This window comes from Motacilla alba, chromosome 6 (genome assembly GCF_015832195.1).
Source record: "Motacilla alba alba isolate MOTALB_02 chromosome 6, Motacilla_alba_V1.0_pri, whole genome shotgun sequence".
In the NCBI taxonomy this organism is placed as follows: Eukaryota; Metazoa; Chordata; class Aves; order Passeriformes; family Motacillidae; genus Motacilla; species Motacilla alba.
The window spans coordinates 25293757-25312308 of record NC_052021.1 but is presented as its reverse complement, the minus strand read 5'-3'; the positions used below and the strand labels follow the sequence as shown (position 1 = coordinate 25312308).

General features: G+C 41.0%; 1 protein-coding gene across 4 annotated transcripts in view; it reads left to right on the top strand.

Moving 5' to 3' along the window:
- The window catches only part of SORCS1 (sortilin related VPS10 domain containing receptor 1), a 263542-nt gene extending 245480 nt beyond the window's left edge, over window positions 1-18062 (top strand). Inside the window, exons 24-28 of one of the 4 annotated variants that reach the window (XM_038140147.1) lie at window positions 7490-7589; window positions 10879-10984; window positions 11158-11318; window positions 12741-12859; window positions 14179-18060. In XM_038140147.1, the coding sequence (XP_037996075.1) occupies window positions 7490-7589; window positions 10879-10984; window positions 11158-11318; window positions 12741-12859; window positions 14179-14235 (543 nt within the window). In that variant the 3' untranslated portion in view covers window positions 14236-18060. Of the gene's footprint in view, window positions 1-7489; window positions 7590-10878; window positions 10985-11157; window positions 11319-12740; window positions 12860-14178 lie in introns of all 4 variants that reach the window. The other 3 variants (XM_038140148.1, XM_038140149.1, XM_038140150.1) reach the window with 3 other exon arrangements.
- The last annotated feature ends 490 nt before the right edge of the window (window positions 18063-18552 follow it).

Genomic DNA, 18552 nt, shown 5'->3' with positions numbered 1-18552 from the left:
GAGGTACTTCTAATGTATTTGCTCTTTTCTGGTAGGAATAGAAGTCTGTTTTGTAGTCATGGGCAAGGAATAAGCTATTCAAAGGCACGGATGTGAGCTTGCCGGTTTGCAGGTGCAGACCCAAAGGAGTTACAGTTCTGAATTATGTTTTCTAATTTAGAAGAGAAACTTCCAAGTGTTCAGGGAATAAAATAGGAATACTTTACACAAGTACTGCAATGGAAAAAGGCTCCTTAAGGAAGCACTTCATTACAGAGGTTCCTTTCTTCATCACCTGAGTTAGACCAGTGCACTGCCCTGGGTAACCATGAGGGGTGTATGTGATTTCATGGACTTCCACATTTACCAGTAAATCTCATTCATATTTAATAGCCATGGGAGGCTTACATTTTGCTGTTTCCGCTTGAGGTGGATTAAGCTGTTCTGTTTTTATCTGATACATACTCATTTGGCTTTGTAAACATACTTTTAGGGCCCTCTGTCCAGCCACTTGTCTCTAGGTACATAATTCCCGTTGATTTCAGAGGCTTAGATGTCCACTATGCTTTGACAATCTAGGTCTTGGTTTCCCATATATCAAAGCCAGTAACACTCCTTTGTGCCACTCGTGTTTTACGAGTCTGACCACAGTAGGCCAGTAGTAGTGGGACTGCAGTCGTGCCCCACTTGACAAATGTACACTTCCATGCAGTTTTCCATGAGGATAGTGCATTTGTGTCTCATGCTGTTGTTGAGACTGTGGTTAGATGGTAAATGTCATTTTCTTCCTCACTTGATGTATCACTTTCATGCAATTGTCCCAAATTATTTTTTATTGTCATATCTGTTTGCCTTTCAAAATGTGAGCTCTACATTCCTGATATTTTCCATTGGAGACTAAAGGACCTTTAAAAAGTTTGACTGCTGTCGACAGCCAAAAAAAACTGCTACATGTGAGTCTGGGGAAGTTTTCTCAATGTGCAACATAGGACAATTCCACCTAACATATAAATACAAAAAAAGTGCTTGATCCGCTCCATATTCTGTAGTCAGTGCAAAGTTATTCTTCACAGTTTCCTAAAAAATCAAAAGGCCTTTTCATCCTGCAGAATCCCAAAACACATTTGCAAAATCTTGTATTTATGACAGGAATATTGTGTCCTTTTTTTTTCCCTTTTCCTTTTCTTTTTTAATTGCCTGATTTGATTGCTCTGCTTCATTTACCAGTACCTGAGGACAGACTACCACCCTGTTTAAAAATGTAGAAATAATTGGCAGTTGTCAAACACCAGTCTTTGATTTGCATGCTATGACTGAAATATCCCAAACAACACTGAAATATCCCAATTCTTGCAAAAACAGCCACACAGAACAGCCACTGGCCACTTGGGCTGGAATGCAGTTGTCACACCATCTTCATGGATGGGATTGGTGAATTTGATGATTACAAAATTCAGATCTGCTGCATCTGAAATTAGCACAAGTTTCTTTCTCTTCAGTGAAAGGCAAATCTCTAATAGTAACATTTCAAGAAATTGAGTTATTTTTAGCACAAATACAGTTCAAAATGAATTTTCAATAGGAAAATATTGTAATTAAAATTCAGTAGAGGGCAGTTACTATTACACTTTATTTCGGTGTATGGTTTTACTCAATAGGAGGATTCTGAGGGGTTATCTTTTAATTTATGCATTTCACAAATTATCTTCTTTCCACGTTGTTTCCTAGTGGAGGCTTTTTCTCAAACATAACAAGTGCATTTTGTTTCAGTAAAATGAAATGTAAGCAGAAGGTACATGATAATTCTGAAGTGATGTTTTCATATCAAGTAAAGGTTTCAGTGTTATCCTGAATTTCTCTTTACTTCTCCATTTGGGTGCTTTTCACTGGCCGATTCAAAATTACTGTAAAAGAATGCAGAACAGGGGTAGGAGCAAATAGTTAATGACATTTGAGGCCATTAACCTTTTCTCTGGGAAGAGCTCTCAGCAATATAGTGCGATGGAGACTTTGGCAAATGGTAACATCAGCTGGTTGGTAGCCAACTGTACTCAATATATTGCAGCTGTGGCCAGTGTCTGTATCCAGCCAAAGAGATGGGAAGTGACATGGATGACTGATTATCAAATGGGCAGTGATGAACTGCAGAGATTAAATCCCTCTTGTGAATTTAAAACCATTGAGAGTGGCATTCAGGAAGGCTGTAAGGATATACCTCTTGGGATTCTTTCCTTAAAGCAGATTTAGTTTTACATCTGCTTTTTTTGCAGCTGATGGAGCTTCTATCTTATTTTAGAGTTTGGGGTTTTCTTTTGCCCACCCTTCTAAGCTTTAGTGTTTCAGTGTATTTGCTTTCAGTACTTTTCTTTCCTCTAATGTATTTCAGGTGTGCCCATCACCAATTTTTTTTAGCAATAAGATCATGACAGTGAATGCCTTCAAATCTTACAGAAAATTGTGCCAGTCAGTCCTGGAAATTAAATTCCAGGAAGAGGTTGATATATAGGGTACATCATCTCATGTTTACTAGGAGAGATTTTTTTAACATCTGTGCCTCTGAATGAAGATCAAGTCTTCCACTGGTACTTGGGGGAGATTGGACCAGAATTGAGAAGTAAAGGGAGATGAGGAGAGGATGGAATAATGTGAACCAAAAGACCTTGTACCAGGGGCTTTTTTACTTTGGCTAGCTTTTCTTTGTAGCTGCTTGTGTGCTGCTGGAGAAGCTGTGTAAATCTCTTGTCTTGATACCTTTGAGTTAACTCCTGCCATGTGACTATCAGCCCTCTCTCCCTCATCTTTTGCTCAGTGTACAGAGCAGCCCTTGATTCTCAAGACTATTTTTGGTTGCCTTTGTTCATCAAAAGTGGATCCCGGCTTTTATGTCCAGGTCTCTGGGTTCATATCTGCTGTTCCATTCTTGTCCCAGAGTAACCACAGGAATATCCTCTGCCTCATGCTCTCACAGTGTCCCTGGATACTCCCAGCAGCTTGAATTTAGCATCTTTCATTAAAGATCTGCAGAAATTCCTGCTGGAGCCAGGAAGTCAGTGACTGTGCTCTCTTCAGTGCAAAGGCAAGCAAGCTTTAGAGGCCCCATGTGAAGTGTCCAAGGTTATCCAGGGCAAGTGGCACAGTTTAAAGTAATCCACATTGGCCCTGACTCCCACTTCACTTTGCCAATGTTGGTTCAAGTTTCTTCCTTCTAAATCAATGTGCCTAATTCTTTCCTTAGTTGTTTATTGATTTGCTCAATTAATTGAATAGAAGTGTAGCATTCATTAGTTGAGATCTTTACATAGTATCTATAAAATTATCAAGATTCTTAGCTAGTGCTTACTGGCACAGTTGAATCACATTCAGTTAGTCTAAAATAATTTACACCAGGGGTTTCAAAAGTCAATAAAGGTATGGGAGAATGCCCTTCTCAGTGATAATTCTGCTTCTTGGTTCACATGGTTCTTTTAGACTCCTAGATCTGAGAAAATGCTAAGAGCAGCCAAATTAATTTTTGTTTTGTTCCATTTTTAAATTGGAATCTCTTTTTTTTCATTCACAAATTGTCTGTTATTATTATTCATTATGTGTCCTTTGATGAAAAATGATACATGAAGAATAGTTCCTATTACTGAATTATTTTTGCACATCATGCTTAATTCTGCAAATGAAGCAGATAAAGTCAATGAGGCTCAGTTAAGGACCAAAACTAATTTTGAAAGCTAATTATTTTCACAAGAGAGACTCTTGAAGACTATAAATTAAGAGCTTGCTATTCTAAGAAGTTTTGTCTTCAGCTAAGTTAGTTGCATCTCCAGGAGGGAGAGATGAAGAGGGGGAGGCCTGAGGCCAACCTATTCCCCAGATGAAGGTCTGGCTGTTCAACTGGAGTTGCATTGCTATTTTTGAAACAGGTCAAAGTACTTTGATGTTTCCTTTTCTGCTTTTTAAACCAGAATGCATCCATGGTATCACTTTGAGTGCAGAAATAAAGGGAAGCACAAACCCCAAAATGTTCACCATTGAAACCTTTTTATTACCTCAACAACTGAGATCAGCCTTTGTGTGGAAATTTAATTCAGAGACACTATATTAATACCACAAACAAGTCAAGTAGAACCACTCCTAGCTTAAAGTCTGATAACTGAGCTAGAAATAGACTTGAAGGCAGAGGAGGCTCTTCTCCAATCTCAAAGCAAATGTCCTGACTGACTTCTCAGTGCACAGGTCCCCTTGGGACCACGTGAGGACCACAAACATTGCCAGGTCCAGCTTTGGAGGGCAGTGTCCAATCCCAATGTGAATTTGGCCCTTGGGGTTTATGCAAGCTACTCACTGACTTCAAATACTGGCTTTTGTAAGCCATTATGTATGCTTTCTAGCTCAGATAATTTTTAGGAGTACAGAAATGCATTTTCACTCTGTATGTGTGTTTTGAAGAGAATCTTGTTTTCTACATAAAGAAAAATGAAAATATTGTACCAAACAAGCAAACATTTTAAAAACACGTCTGAATGCATCTGTTCTTCCCTCAGATGTGTGTGTCAGGAATCTCCAGAGCTGCCTGAGGAAGGCAGATGTGTGATTGTCACTAGAATTTCTGGCACTTTTTAAGATCTTAGGCTGTTACTTTTTTCACTTGTTCAGATTCCATGAAAACCAAGAAGGAAAAAAAAAAAAAGCTGTACACAAGAAGCCACTGGGAGAACATGTAATTAATTGAGCCAAGAAAATATGCTTCATACTCTGCACAGAAAGAACAGTGTTGCTGCCAGTTTTGACACTTTGTGTGTAGTCCTGGAACAGTTACTGCTGTTTCAAGCCTCTGCTGAGACACTGATGGTCTCAGGCAAAAATTATTTTAGTCTGAGATGAATTTGTACAGGATGTTATACAATGAAGTCCTCATTCAGAATCAAGTAAGGAAGCAATACAGTAATAATAAATTTCAGTTGTGACTCTTTCTTTCTGTCTTTCTTCCTTTTCCTTACTACTTTACCCTTACTTCTCTCTCCTTGTTTTTCCTTTCCCTTGGCCCTCCAGAGAGGAATACCTGTTTTTTCTCTCATACACCTGGCCTGCTGGGAGGCAGCCACAGCTCCTCTCAGCTGCTGTTTTGCCTCTTCACTCAGTGCCCCAGGAGCCTGCAGGCAGGCCAGGGGAGATCTCACTGCCCCTTCAAGTCACCCGTGCCCAACCAAATCTCTTGCACCTTCTCATGCTGACTTTCTCCACATTCTCCCATTCATCCATTTTTTGCTCAAATCCTTGAGGAAGCCATTCTCCAGTGCCATATACAACATTTTCCAGCTGCAGACTGAGTTATGTACCACAGTAAGCCTCTGCTTGTATGCTTGTATAGAAGGCACCATGTATGTTTTTTACCTCTGCTCTTTCCCTGCCATTTTGTGCAGGTATCACAAGGTGTTGAAGAGGAATGATACACAATGTGGTTGTCTCCTTCCTTTAGTTTACTGACTCATATTTGCTTCTTTTTTTTTTTTTTAATTCTTCTTCCTCACAGAGGTTCAGGGTTCAGCTGCCCCAGCAGCATCAGGATCTCAGAGCAGAAAGGAAAATTCCTGCAGAGTTAAGGAGGAGAGTTAGGTTTCATTTAGGACTGGGTACAGCCTGGATGATACTTTTCCCATTAGTTTCATGAGCCATTAATGTACCTGGTTTACACCATATCAATCTGCATCTGTTGCTCTAGTTTTAGAGATGAAAAACTTTTTATAGTTGTCAATCTTGGTTATTAGTATGCTCAAATCCTTAAAGAGGGCTATAATTTGCTTCCCAGGCATTCTTCATGTACTGCACATCTTTGTGTCACCATCCCTGCTGCTCTGAGCTCAACAGATGGCTCTTTGAATGCAGGTGGTATTTTTTCTTGCTATTGGAAGAAATATATTTATTGCTCATTCTGGCACCCATGAAATAAATTGTAACTTTAAAGAGATATATTTAAAAATATAAATAAAATGCCTGTAAGAGTTATTGCCAAATTGATATTGGACCAAAGGCACATATTCAAGTGATCAGCAGCCAGAAATGAAGTGTATGAGCCAAGAGTATTGAAAGAACCATTAAGAATGTTAAAAAAATAAAAGAAGCAGATAAATCTCATCCTGTGATGAATGATAGCCAAGGAACATCTAATCATATCTGGGTAGAATTTACTGAAATAGCTCAACCAGACAAAAATGAAGAACATGAAAAAGATGGTGTAAAAATTATTGGAATGTTCTTTTTTCTGACAATTTTTCATTAATCTTCAAGAAGGAATAAGGATTTAGTTAAAACAAATTGAATTAAGTGGTGAGCACTAGAATATGATTCCACTTGATCCTGGCATGGCTGTAAAAACACATTCTCAGCATATTATAGGTTATGGGGGATGTTGTGTTTCCATCAGCCAGCCTGGAGAACTGTGACTGTTCAATTGGAAAATCGCTCTCTGCTGTAAGAAAATGTGCAATACATGAAACGTCAGGCAAATGAACATACAAAAGACACACAACAAACTGTCAACACCATGTCTGTAGGCTTCCATTCCTTGATTAATCTATTTGGATTTTTTGTTTTTAATGGCAACATGCCTGAAACTTCTTGCATGTAATGAAGTGTGATGTGGAAAAAGTGGATCTGTGCATATTGCGACAAACTGACTTAAAAAAAAAGGCATGTTTGCCAACAGAATGGACCAAAGTTTGGCTCTTTTACTGTACACATACAGATTTCATGGGGTCTTATCTCAGCAAATGCTCATCTTTTCTGTTGTGTCCCTAAAGGAGGAATAATCTGCTTCATTTCTGCCAGGGCTCTGTTGATGTCATCAGTTATGGAAAGATAATCTGGTGATCTGAAAGCTCTGTGGAATATCTCCCCCATGAAAGATGGTGGGTTATAAATGTAACCAGAAGAAGAGATGGAACATGCATTTTGTTTAAGCCATGTTCTGTCATCAGTAAACACTTCCAGATTCAAGCTGGTTCTGGTACATATTTAAGGATTAGGGAGCAGCTGTCTTGAGTCTCAGAGCTGGATGAAATGAAATTTGCTTTTAGAACTTGAAAATTAACTGCAAGCTGTGGCAAGGATCTAAACCATTCATTTTTATTCAGGTATATCACATGTTACGAACATCCTCTAAGAGCATGGAACTGGCCACTCGGCAAGCAAGAAGTTATTTATTATGAGCAAGTGTTCATTAACAATTGAAAAGTTCCCTCTTGCTGGCTGGTCCTGTGGCCACTTTCACGTGAGAGTGGAACCCTCTTTTAGTGCTCAATTCCCTTTTGCTGCTGGGCTGCTCTCACAGAGGTGTGACAGGGCACCTTGTTACGCAGCCAGTGCTGACCATACACAAACCACTCTGTCCAAAATCCTTCATTGTGAAGTGATAGGATTCTGTGGAATCTGTGCTTGGAAAGTCTGCAAAATCTTAGCTTTGCCAGCAGAAATAAATGCCTTTTTTTTTGTTTGTTTTGTTTTGTTTTGTTTTCATTCCCAGATTTCAGAAACACTGATCCAGAAACTGAACCAAAACCTGGTACATTTTGAGTTGAAGCCAGGAGTTCGAATCCTTGTCCATGCTGCCCATTTAACAGCAGGTGAGTATCCTCTTTCTGTGTATGCCTTCTGAGTTGCCCTATAGCACAGCAAGCAATATATTGATGGTAGTAGTGTGCTATCAGCTGTATTTTAAACATTTCTTGTAAAAATATCACAATGACAACACAGTGTATGAGCAGACATTAAAATGTCTGCTCTACCTCGCCTTTCTATATCATGCCAAAAAGATACAGTGGCTTTTGCATTTACAGCTAATCCTTTTGTTTTCTTAGGTGCAAAAATTTACTGGTTTTTTGGAAACATGGTATAAGTAGCAGCAGAAGTGTGTATTTCTTGGTTATCTCTGAAATATTCAATAGCTAAGCAGCACCGTGGCATTTTCAGCCTGGGTCCCACAGTGCAAAAGTTACCTGCCAAAAGTTACCTTGGATATGTTCAGATATTCTGGAGTCAACAAACATTCAAAGCAACTAAACACTGCCCAAAAGTTTTTCAGCAGTATGAAAGACTAGAATTACTATAGATATCCTAAAAATAGGATCAGGCAGTTTGGGCCTTAACTAATCCTATTTCAAAATAAGTCATCTCCAAAGTCCTGATATTTAATTACATATGTCGCTGTCCATTCTGCATGCTAAAAATTCATTTCACAGCACAGGTCCTACTTAACAAGAGATGGACAAACAAATCCACACTCTTAGCAGTTCATTTTCCCCAGGCACTGCTGATAATTCTGATCAGTTGGTATCAGCTTCTTTTGAAAACTTGAAAACTTAAACCCTCAGTTCATTTGTACCAGCAAAACCATTTTGTACTCTCCAAAAACTTTTTGTGGTATGAATGGATTTTCCCAACCAGGTGTCAGTCCACGTGCTGCCTTGTAAGCAGTAAGAAAAGAGAGAATAATAAGAGAGGGTGTAATGTGACTGCATTTACATTCCCCCAAAAGAAAGGCCTGGGGTTTCCGATATTTCATTTTTCCTAAGCAGAGCTTTCTAATATCTGTCCTGAGAATATTGCTGTGTGTTTCTGCTTTCCATTAGCTGTGGAACAAATGGCCAGATGCTTATTTTTAGACAAGTTAGAACCAAAAGCATATAATGTCAGTTTCAAAACTGGCGTTACCTGCAATTGTTCATAATTTTTACCAAAAAATGCATGTTTTTATTTGTATTTACACACAGACACCAGGAAGGAGTATTTTTTGTCCATAACAGATGCAAACATTATTTTTTTCTGTGCGGTAGGCTTTGTTGTACTTTGTCAAAGCCACTGGTGAGTGATTGCTGTAACTTGACTCACCATGTCCTATAGGAACCCTATAGGATTTTGTCTTTTGAAGAAACAGGATTCAGCAAGACTGCAAAATGAGCTTGGATGGCCAAACTATGTATTAAAAACCCAGAGAACATCCACTGTGAGGTCTTTGAGGGATTATGTCTCCTTAACAAGCTGCAGAGGTCATGTTCTCCATCTAAGCAAAAGGCCCACTTTCATGACACCAAAACTTGTGAATAGTTCAAAATTTGACAAAGAGCCATGAGAGACTTACTTCTCTGCTGAAAGCTATTGTTTTGGTTGTTAGAAAATAAGGAGAACTGGCCTTTGGAAATCCAAGCTTTTATAAAAAAATTAAATAAAATGAACCAGGGATACCTGGAATACAGCACAATGCCAGAAACAGCCCTTAGAAAACACAGTCCCAGGGGATGCACATGCCCAAAGGTGCTGCTCTGGGCTATATTATTCCTTCTTTCCCAGCCTTTTTACTGATTTTGTGTTGGACTCTGGTAGCTATGGGCTGTAGTTGGCTGAACCACAAAGCTCAATATGTTTTTGGAAGTGTACACACACATATCTGTGTACACCTGTATTTATGTTGCACGCCTCAGTACACGTGTGTGTTCCCCTCTGTGTGTGCCTGCCCATGCACAGCAATGTTTTCTGCAGCAGAGGACCTGCAGGGAGCAAAAGTTCAGGTATCTAAAGTACCTTGGAGTGGACATTCAAGCAGAGCCTGTAGAAATGACTTTCTGTGTGTGTGTTGTGTGTGAGTGTGTGCATTCCCTGGAGCACAGAAGAATGACAAGCATTGGCCTCAGCACATTTCAGACTTCTTTCCTCTTTGTTCAGACCACACTGGAGGAAGGATTAATTTATGGCAATTATAGACAACAGATTGTGATTCATTCATCATATTCATTCCTTCTTCTCATGAGATAAAAAACAAACCAACGTCCCCAACCCAACAGACAACTTCAACTCTAAGGCATAGGAAAACATGCCAATATTCCTCACAAAGCAGTTAAATAGCTGTTTATTACTGGGCTCTCAGTGCAGCATTAGAGCAGGAACATTGAGTGATGCTGAATCTGAATAGGCTGGAGAGCCACTTCGTCATCCCACAGAACTGCAGAGACCCACAAAACACAGATGGAGAGGGGACGGAGTGGAGATGTGTGAGGAATTCATAATAAAGGATCCTTTCTTTCTGGCTGCTGCTAGATGTAGGAAGGGGAAGGTTTTTCACTTCTCTTTGTAAATTTTGGGTTTATCAGTCTGGATGTGAAGCTGAAAATACGTGTGCGTGTGATGTGTGCGCCTTTGCTTGTGTGTGCCTGTTTCCTTGTGTTTTCTGGCTCTGGTTTAGGAGGGTTCTGTTTAGTGCATGTGAAGAGATGCAAGAGGAGGAGGACGTGTTTGGCAGCAGTTAAGTTGCTTTTGACTGCCTTGCAGAGGAGGGCACTACCTGGGCCATGTTCTGTGAGTGAGGATGTGTTTGCTCCTTGTCATGGCACAGCTGGAGCTCTGTGTCTGTCTGCAGTACGGAGTCTGCAGGAACAACTGACTCCTCTGCTCCTCCGTGTGAAACTGCTTGGAGGCTCACTGCCCTCCTGTACACATGTGTGAGAGTGATGGCAACTCTGTCTAATACCATTCACTTTGTATTTCTGGGAAATCCATGCTTCTGGATGGGTTGGGTGGCCTTGTTTTGGGAGGAGTTGTGGCAAGATGGTGAGCAAAACTCTGAGAAATACAGCGAAGCTCTTTGATTAAGATTAGTTTTGATGTGCTTTGGGTTTTTAATTTAATCTGAAAGAAAGTCCTCTAAGGGGAAAGCTGTGGAACTTCACATCAATGGGTATGTTGAGCACCACAGGTGATCTGAACTTGGGTTTCTTCCCAGGTGGATTAAAAAGGGAGAGAAGCCCAGGAGATGTGCAGACCTGCTACAAGTGCAGTAAGAGGGGAAAATGAACTGTATTTCTGGAGGGAGCAGCTTTCACTTCAGGCTGGGGGTGGCTCTAACTTTCTCCTCTCTTGCAGCTCCCCTGGTGGACCTCACTCCCAGTCACAGTGGTTCAGCCATGCTGATGCTCCTCTCTGTTGTTTTTGTGGGACTAGCTGTGTTTGTCATCTACAAGTTCAAAAGGTATGACCTTCCCTGAGCCATTTCCTTCTCTCCCTTGCTGCCTTTCGCTGAGGTGTTTGGGGTTTGTTTGTTGGGTTTTCTTTTTCTGACAGAGTTGTTTTTTGGTTTGTAAAAGCTGATACTACATCATCTGCCAGAGTACCACACAATGATGGTTTCTGTTAATGTTTTAGGAAGATTCCTGGCCTTAATATATATGCACAGATGCAGAATGAAAAAGATCAAGAGATGGTCAGTCCAGTCAGTCAGAGGGACAGCATACCTAATGTCCCTCAAAGTGAGCTGATGAGCCCTGAGCAACTAGTAGATGAGAAGTTGGAAGTCCACCCCATAGGTAAATAACTTGCAGCATCCTGCAGCTGGTCAGACTCCGACTTATAATTGGCTAACCTTTTTCTCAGCCTCCCCTCTTCCCATATTCCTGCACAATCCTCCTCCCATTCTCTTCTGCTGCAACATTAGTTTTGCTACAGGAAACCTTCTAACTCTTCCCTCTCCCTCACTGCCATGTGATGAAAGGGAGGGGAACAACTTTAGGCTTTTTCTCTCTCCTAGTTGCTCTACGTAGATCCCCTCCCCTTCTCAAAAAAATCCTGCTGGCAATGTAATTTATTTTGCTGGGGCTGATATAGTTGTGGGGCTAAGCCCCATAGCCAGAAGAACCGATGAAGCTCACCTGGAACATGGAGGTGAGCAGGTGATTCGGTAAGTAATATATGAAAGCTAAATATCTGTTGATGTTTTGGCTGCTGGGATCTTTGTGCTGTGCCAGACCCTGTTGCCAGCAGCAGTGTTAGTCTGGCTGATTCCCAAATAAACTGAGTAAAACCTGGGATCTCAATATTGGACAGCTGGGTTTATCCTCAGGCTGACTTCTCCCACAGGCCTATGTGTTTGATTATTTCCAAAAGCAGGCTTTTTTAGGACCTAAAGTGAATAGATTTGGACAAGGCATTCTGGGATCAGTCTGTTTTCTGTTACCCTGGCTACAGTAGAAGTACTGGGACAGAGCAGGGAGGTTTCAGTCTGGAGACATGTTCTGCTAAAGCCAGGACTTCTTAGGCAATGCTCAGCTTCATTCATGAGATGACAATTCTGCAAGTCCAGACTGGAGGTACTCTTGCAAATAAGGGCATGTACCTATGTTAGAGGAATTAAAGAGAAAAGGCTGCCCAGGGATGTTGTGGACTGTCCTTCTCTGGAGATATTCAGAACTCTCCTGGACATGATTGTATGCAACCTGCTCTAGGTGAAATTGTTTTAGCAGGGGGTTGGACTAGATGTTCTCCAGAGGTCCCTTCCAACCCCAACTGTTTTGTGATTCTGTGACTATGGCAGGAGTGAAGCACAGTTGCAACTGAGATTCCTTATTTGCACAGTTTCATCAGCCTAAACAAACCTTAGATCTCACATAAGGATGTTTCTAAAATCTATTGGAGTGTTTGCTAAAGCAGGCTTGGAGTCATGGCTGCTGCAGAGAGGGAACAAGGAAAAGGACAATTAAAGGGGGGAGTGTGATGTGCTAAGATTGCAGCCTGTGAAACAACCTGGGAGGAAAAAGGAAAAAGGCTCTTGATGAAAGCTGGAAGCTCCACTGCAGTCAATGCTGATCTCTCCTAACCTGTTCACTAGGGAGGTTTTTTAGCTATTAAAAGCTTTTAAGCACCTATTCATCAGCAGACCTGGGCATCCCTGCCTAGCAGAACACAGGATGGAGTGAGGGGACCAACCTTCCCATGTGGTATTCCCCATACAGAGCAACCTCAGGCCACAGTCCAGAGCCCAAGGAAAGGAAATGCAACCAAGGTAGTCTGGACAGAGGACTTCCAAAAAGCTTGTGGATCACCAAGAGATTTCAAGCCAAGACCCAGAGCGGTGGGTCCTAAACTTTAACAATTTTTTCTTAATGTTTGGTTTTCTTGTTCTTGTTGTTTTTTTCCCCCCTAGAAACCTCCAAGGCAAAATTGCTGTGAGATGCTGAGAGAAACACCCACTTTCAAGTCAGGAACTCTGTTTCTACGGTTGGGTGAGCTTTGGGCTTTGAGCTTCCCCTTTCTAAAAGAATGCAGTGGTGGTGGTGCAAACTGCAGTTTCAGACTTGCAGTAGACTTGCAAGTCTACTTTCAGACTTGCACTGCTAGCTCTATGCAAGGTACCTTCAAAACTGCTCTTGCTGGTGGTGGAAACTTAAACCCTAGAAGTCTCTCGGATAAGAGAAATCAAAAGCAAATTTTTGGTTTTGGGGTAGGTTTTTATTTGGTGCATCTACAGCATTTCTGTCTTTCTATAACAGCCAGAATTTCATACATTTTTCAGCTGTGCTACTGAACACTGCATTGCACCAGAAATTGGCCTTTTACAACTCCTTGGTTTGCACCTGTGACTGCACGATCGAGCACTAAAGTTAAATATGTGAGATACACAGACTCAATTATGTATCAAAAGGAATCAGTCCAACAAACTTGCTAAGAGTGTTTTTCCATCTTGTCAGTGAGATGAATGAGAAAACTGAATCAGAGCTCATTGACAAAATGAGAAGGTCTGGACCTAGATGTGAACAGAATAGAAAGTGCAAAGGCACTCTCCTATACAACTACCTCATCTGTTTCTGGAAATCAGCAATTTCTTTTTTAATGAGTTTTCTTTCTTTTGGGAAAACAAAGCAAGACTGTAATTGGGTGTTTCTCTTTTGTATGCTTGTTCAGAAACCATTTTTTTTTCATCACCTTTGACTAACATTCAGGGATCCTGCCTTGGAGGAATCAGAATTAATGTCCCTGCATCATTTAATTTTTTCTCCAAACTCCGTCAAGAAAACCTCACTTTCCTATTTTCTGGATGTGTGTGGTTTAGGCCCTTCTTTTGCAAATGCAAAGGTTAGGTTATTTATGAAATCTCCAACACCTTATCATTGCAAATGAGTTACACATTTCCTTTGAGGACCTCAACCCCTCCTTCCCTCCACCCCTCTGCTCCTGCCTTTCCCTCTACTGTTCAACATGGGTGAATCATCTTCATTAGCAAAAGAACAGGACATCATCTTTAGTGTTTGAATGACAAGAAAATATTTCTGGAAAGAATATGTCAGTCTGAAACAGCTGAATCCCAAGGGCAATCAAGGTGATACCTGCAAGCATCTTCCTTGACTAAGTATGCATGTTATTTACTGACTTTTATTTTGTTCTTTGCCACAGGAAGTATTTCCACAGCTGCTGAGCCCCAGAGCACAAAAGAAATCCCTACCTATGTAAATGGTTGAATTGAGGACACCAACATCTGTATCTAAAAAAAGGAGTAAAGCTCACTGCATTTGGACTTTTTAATTCTTCAGATGACAAAGGGTTTTTAGCTTTAAGCCTGTGCATGTGGACATTATACTGAGACCATAGTGGAACTGCATTGTACAGGTGTTCAATTTTAGTGGGGGGTGGGGGGAGAGGAATTGGTACCACTATTCACCCCTGCGGCCCTTCCCCTCACCCTTTCACTCTCTTTTTTCTGATCTGTCTCTAATTTGTAGAAAATTCATAATGATATAGGCCAAGAATATGCATGGGGAGTCTCTTCTTTAGGGAGAGGGGTGGGCTGGGATGTGGGGGAAGGGCTGGGGCAGTGGGAGGTGGGAGGGAGTGTTTAGGGTTCTTGGCTTTAGGTTTAACTGCTCTTTTAGCACTTTGGGCTGCGGGAGGGGTAACCGCTCCAGCAGACTTCTGTAGGACACACACACAAAGAAATCACACTGGAGTTTTAAGGCACTGAAAATATTCTTGGTCAGTCTGGTTTATCTCTCTGTTTGGACTCTGCCCTTCGTTCCTCTAGCTGCAGCTGCTGTCCGTGCCCCACACTGCGAGGAGGCTGAGAATGAGTGTGGGTGATGCCAACTGCGAGGCCAGGCTCCTTCTTAAAGAGCTTTCTTAGCCTGCTCACACCAAGGCAGTACCATGGGAGGATAATGTTGCCTCCCCACCCTGAACAGAACAGAATAAGCATGCATTAGAGGCAGGAGGTTATTGCCAGCAACAACTCACTGTACTTTGTGCCGGCCTTACACCTTCAGTTTTGGCTGAGAGAAAGCAACACCCTCAGCTCCATGTAGTGCTGATGGCTGAATTTGTCTGGGGAAACCCCAGGAGATCTCTGCCTTTTTAGAGTCACCCAAAGGCCTGTCAGTTTTTTGTAATTTACCTTGTCCCTAGAACAGGGGGCAGGGAAAGGTCTGTGCACAGTTTTCCAATGGCTTTCTTTGGCACCCCCACCGGTTGCAGATCTGCAGGCTCCTGCCACTGTGGGCACAGGAGGGAGAATTTGGCTTGGGACTGTTGCCATGCATTTTGAGCCTCAGTACCACAGGACCACTCTTACACAAGATTTGAATTCTTATCAATAACTTAAGCTTGTATCTTGCCCTGCAAGTGGAAATGAGGCTGTAGGACATGTTCACACGGACTGTGCAAGGGAACAGCAGGAAAGTAGGATTAGGATCTCAAACAAGTCCTCCAAAGACACTGGACAGCTGTGTGAAGCCTAGCCCCTGGTCATTATAACTGTTGATTTCCAACCCAACTCAGGTAATTAAACCTAGCACCAGGACTTTGATTTGGAGTGTAAAGACAGAAATACTGTAACCAGTGTACACTTGCCGAACTATGTTAGGTGGAGAAAAGTAGAGGTTCATAATCAGTGAGGCACTTGTAGGAGGCATCCTGATTGCTGACATAGGTAGGTTTTTATTCAGTAGACTTTGTCCATGGCAACCTGAGTCAAGACCAGGAGAAATCAGCATGGTAAGTGTGGCCCAGAGTCCCAGGGCAGGGATTTGGTGGTGGTGGGTTTGAATTTCTCTGTCACAAACTGGGCACAGACCTAAATCAACCCACTTGCTGGCAAAACAAAAATTATATGAAGGACATTAGTCCCTTAGTAGTTAAAGGATAATCACAGTACAGAGTCCTCTGCCTCCTTCTGCAGTTTCTCTGAGGACTGGTAGAAACACAGCAGTTTGTATGGCTTTGCTCTTATGTTTGCAACTACAGCTTTAAGAAAGATGGGAAAGTTTTGGCTGCAACTGTATAATAGTCCCCACTGAAGTCCAACATTAGCCAACTTATTTTTATAGTAAGCCAATCAAAAAGTTTTCTTATAGTGTTGGAACTATTTCTAATTTTAAAATTACTTTTTTTGATGTACTTTTTCATCTTCTTTTTCCCTTTCGTTAAATACAATGTAGCGTAATGTATAATTGCTATTGTTTATTGCTTTTACAGTCATATTTATTAAACAGATTATGTCTCTAAATGAAGGCCCATGGTTTTATTGCTCATTTTAGCCTCTTTCCCTGATGGGTATCAATAACAATATTAAAACAGGAGGTAGTTGATAACTTAAAGAAGATATAGATATTCATAAATGGGGGAAAGTACAGTTCCTAGAAGCAAGATGCCAATATAAAGGTAACTTTCTCAGTCCCCAATTTTTCTGCTGTCAAAACAAGCAATGATAGAGCTCTGAGCAGTTCCCTGGAACTCCAGCTCCGTTCCCTGTCCATGCTTATCCTTCCCCATACAATCTCTGTTAAATATTCCTTTAAAATATTTTTTGGCTCTGCTTCTGCCAGCACTGATGAAGGAAAGTCTGAATTATTAGCATTACTGATTAATTTACATGTGAATAAAATGAAGCCTAGGAAGTTTCTGTCAGCTTGCCATATGGCACTGGATGCATGTTGCTGAGAAAAAAAAAAAAAGGAAGAAAACAGAACTTCTCTGCTTTTCAAGTCAGGATGCAGGCACCTCTTATAACAGGTTCAGTGCTCTTTTTTGTACCTCGGGATCTGAATTTACATGTGCACATAAGGAGTCAAAGCTGTGGGGTTTGGATATCCTCAACAACCAAGGCTGTAGTATGACCGATTTAGTCCTGGAGTCCTGGGTGTTCTCATTGGAGGAGGGAGTAGTTCTCAGTCCTGGGCAGACCCCAGTGTAATTAACAATTATTAGCCTAGAATGTTCAAGTGGACACTGCAGCCTTCTCCATTCAGCCTGGAATGGCCACAGTGCAGGTGACTCACTGAGGTGTGTGAAGCTATAATCTGCTTTAATAGTTTAAGTACACACCTGAATTAGCAGGCATCTGTTCCGGCCATAAACAGTAAGTCTGCTTTGGCAAGCATCTCTCTACAACATTTTCAAATCATTCTCTTCAGCTTGTTGTGTGTCCTGAGGCAGAGACTGATTGTTATTTGTAGCTGTTTTCTGGTTTGTATAACAACACGGTAATTCACTGGTAATGGATGAACACTGTGAGAGTAAACAAAGAATACAAAATACTTATAAAATCCAATATGAATTTTCTCTGAGGATGTTTTCCCTTGAGGGAACAAAAAAAGTTCATCATCCTCTGTCAGAAGGAGTAGAGAGTTAAAATATGGTAAAAAGTCAAATAAAGTATTTTCCTAATTTGATGTTGATTCTCTACCGTCACCTTAACATACAGATGAGACAAACATTGTGGCTTCAGAGAAATTGATACTTCTCCACCTAGAAGGACACTTGAGCTAAGATGCTGGATTGCTTTTCCTGAAAATCAGTAGTTATTGGTGTTCAAATACTTTTGGGGATTTGGGCCTCAAACAATTGCTTGCTCTTAGTTAATATGTAACTTGATTGCTTAAACTCTTTCTGAAAAGCAGGACTCTTGAAGTACTTGCTAAAGTGCTTATGCAAATGAAGCAGGCATTTCCAGTGACCCTGAATGAACTCTGCCTTGGTCCTGTCAACTTCTGCTAAGAATTTCTGACAATTGCATTTAGTGTGGTACCCAGAGCTGATAACAAGGGATTAGTATTTTATCTGTGTGCTGTCACCTCTCATTGAATGCATGACAAGTTTCCTTGTCACATTATATCTCTAGGTGCATTCAGTGTTTTAAACATTACCCCTGATTGCAGAGCTTCCATGTTCATGGTGTTGAAAAAGAAAACTTTATATTCCCTCAGTTAATGAGATGCTGTCCCTGCATTTCTCCATGAAACAGAATCATAAAGCATGTGAATAAATAATACTCAAGCTAAAACAGATCCTTTTAGTTTAGAGTGTTGGTATGATCTTGGCCATAATACCCAGAAGAAAAGACTGAAGTCAGATTGTTTTCTAATTGATAAGATCAAAGTGCTATCATGTACCAAGTCATTAGCCTAAGAGATATATTTCATCTGCAGTTTTAACTTTAGCTTCTTCCTTTCCCTTTTTTCCTACTGGGGAATATGGCTTTCTCTTACTGTGCTGAAAGAGGGATGTAAAGGAAATCTGTGTTGTATTTTTGTCAGTGTGAGGATTTCAAGATGTATTCTTGTTTGCATCCACCCTGTGCTAGGTGCTAGGTGCACCTTGGCAGCAATTGCAGGTTGGGGCTCACATTGTCATCTTGGGCCATTTTGCTGAGTGGACTTGAACCAGACTTTCTCTCCACTAGAGAAAATAAAACAGAATTTCAAAGTTTTGACATTTTTATGGAGAAGCCCTGAGAGACAAAGGTGCAAGAGAAGGACTGTAGCAAAACCCTTGAGAACA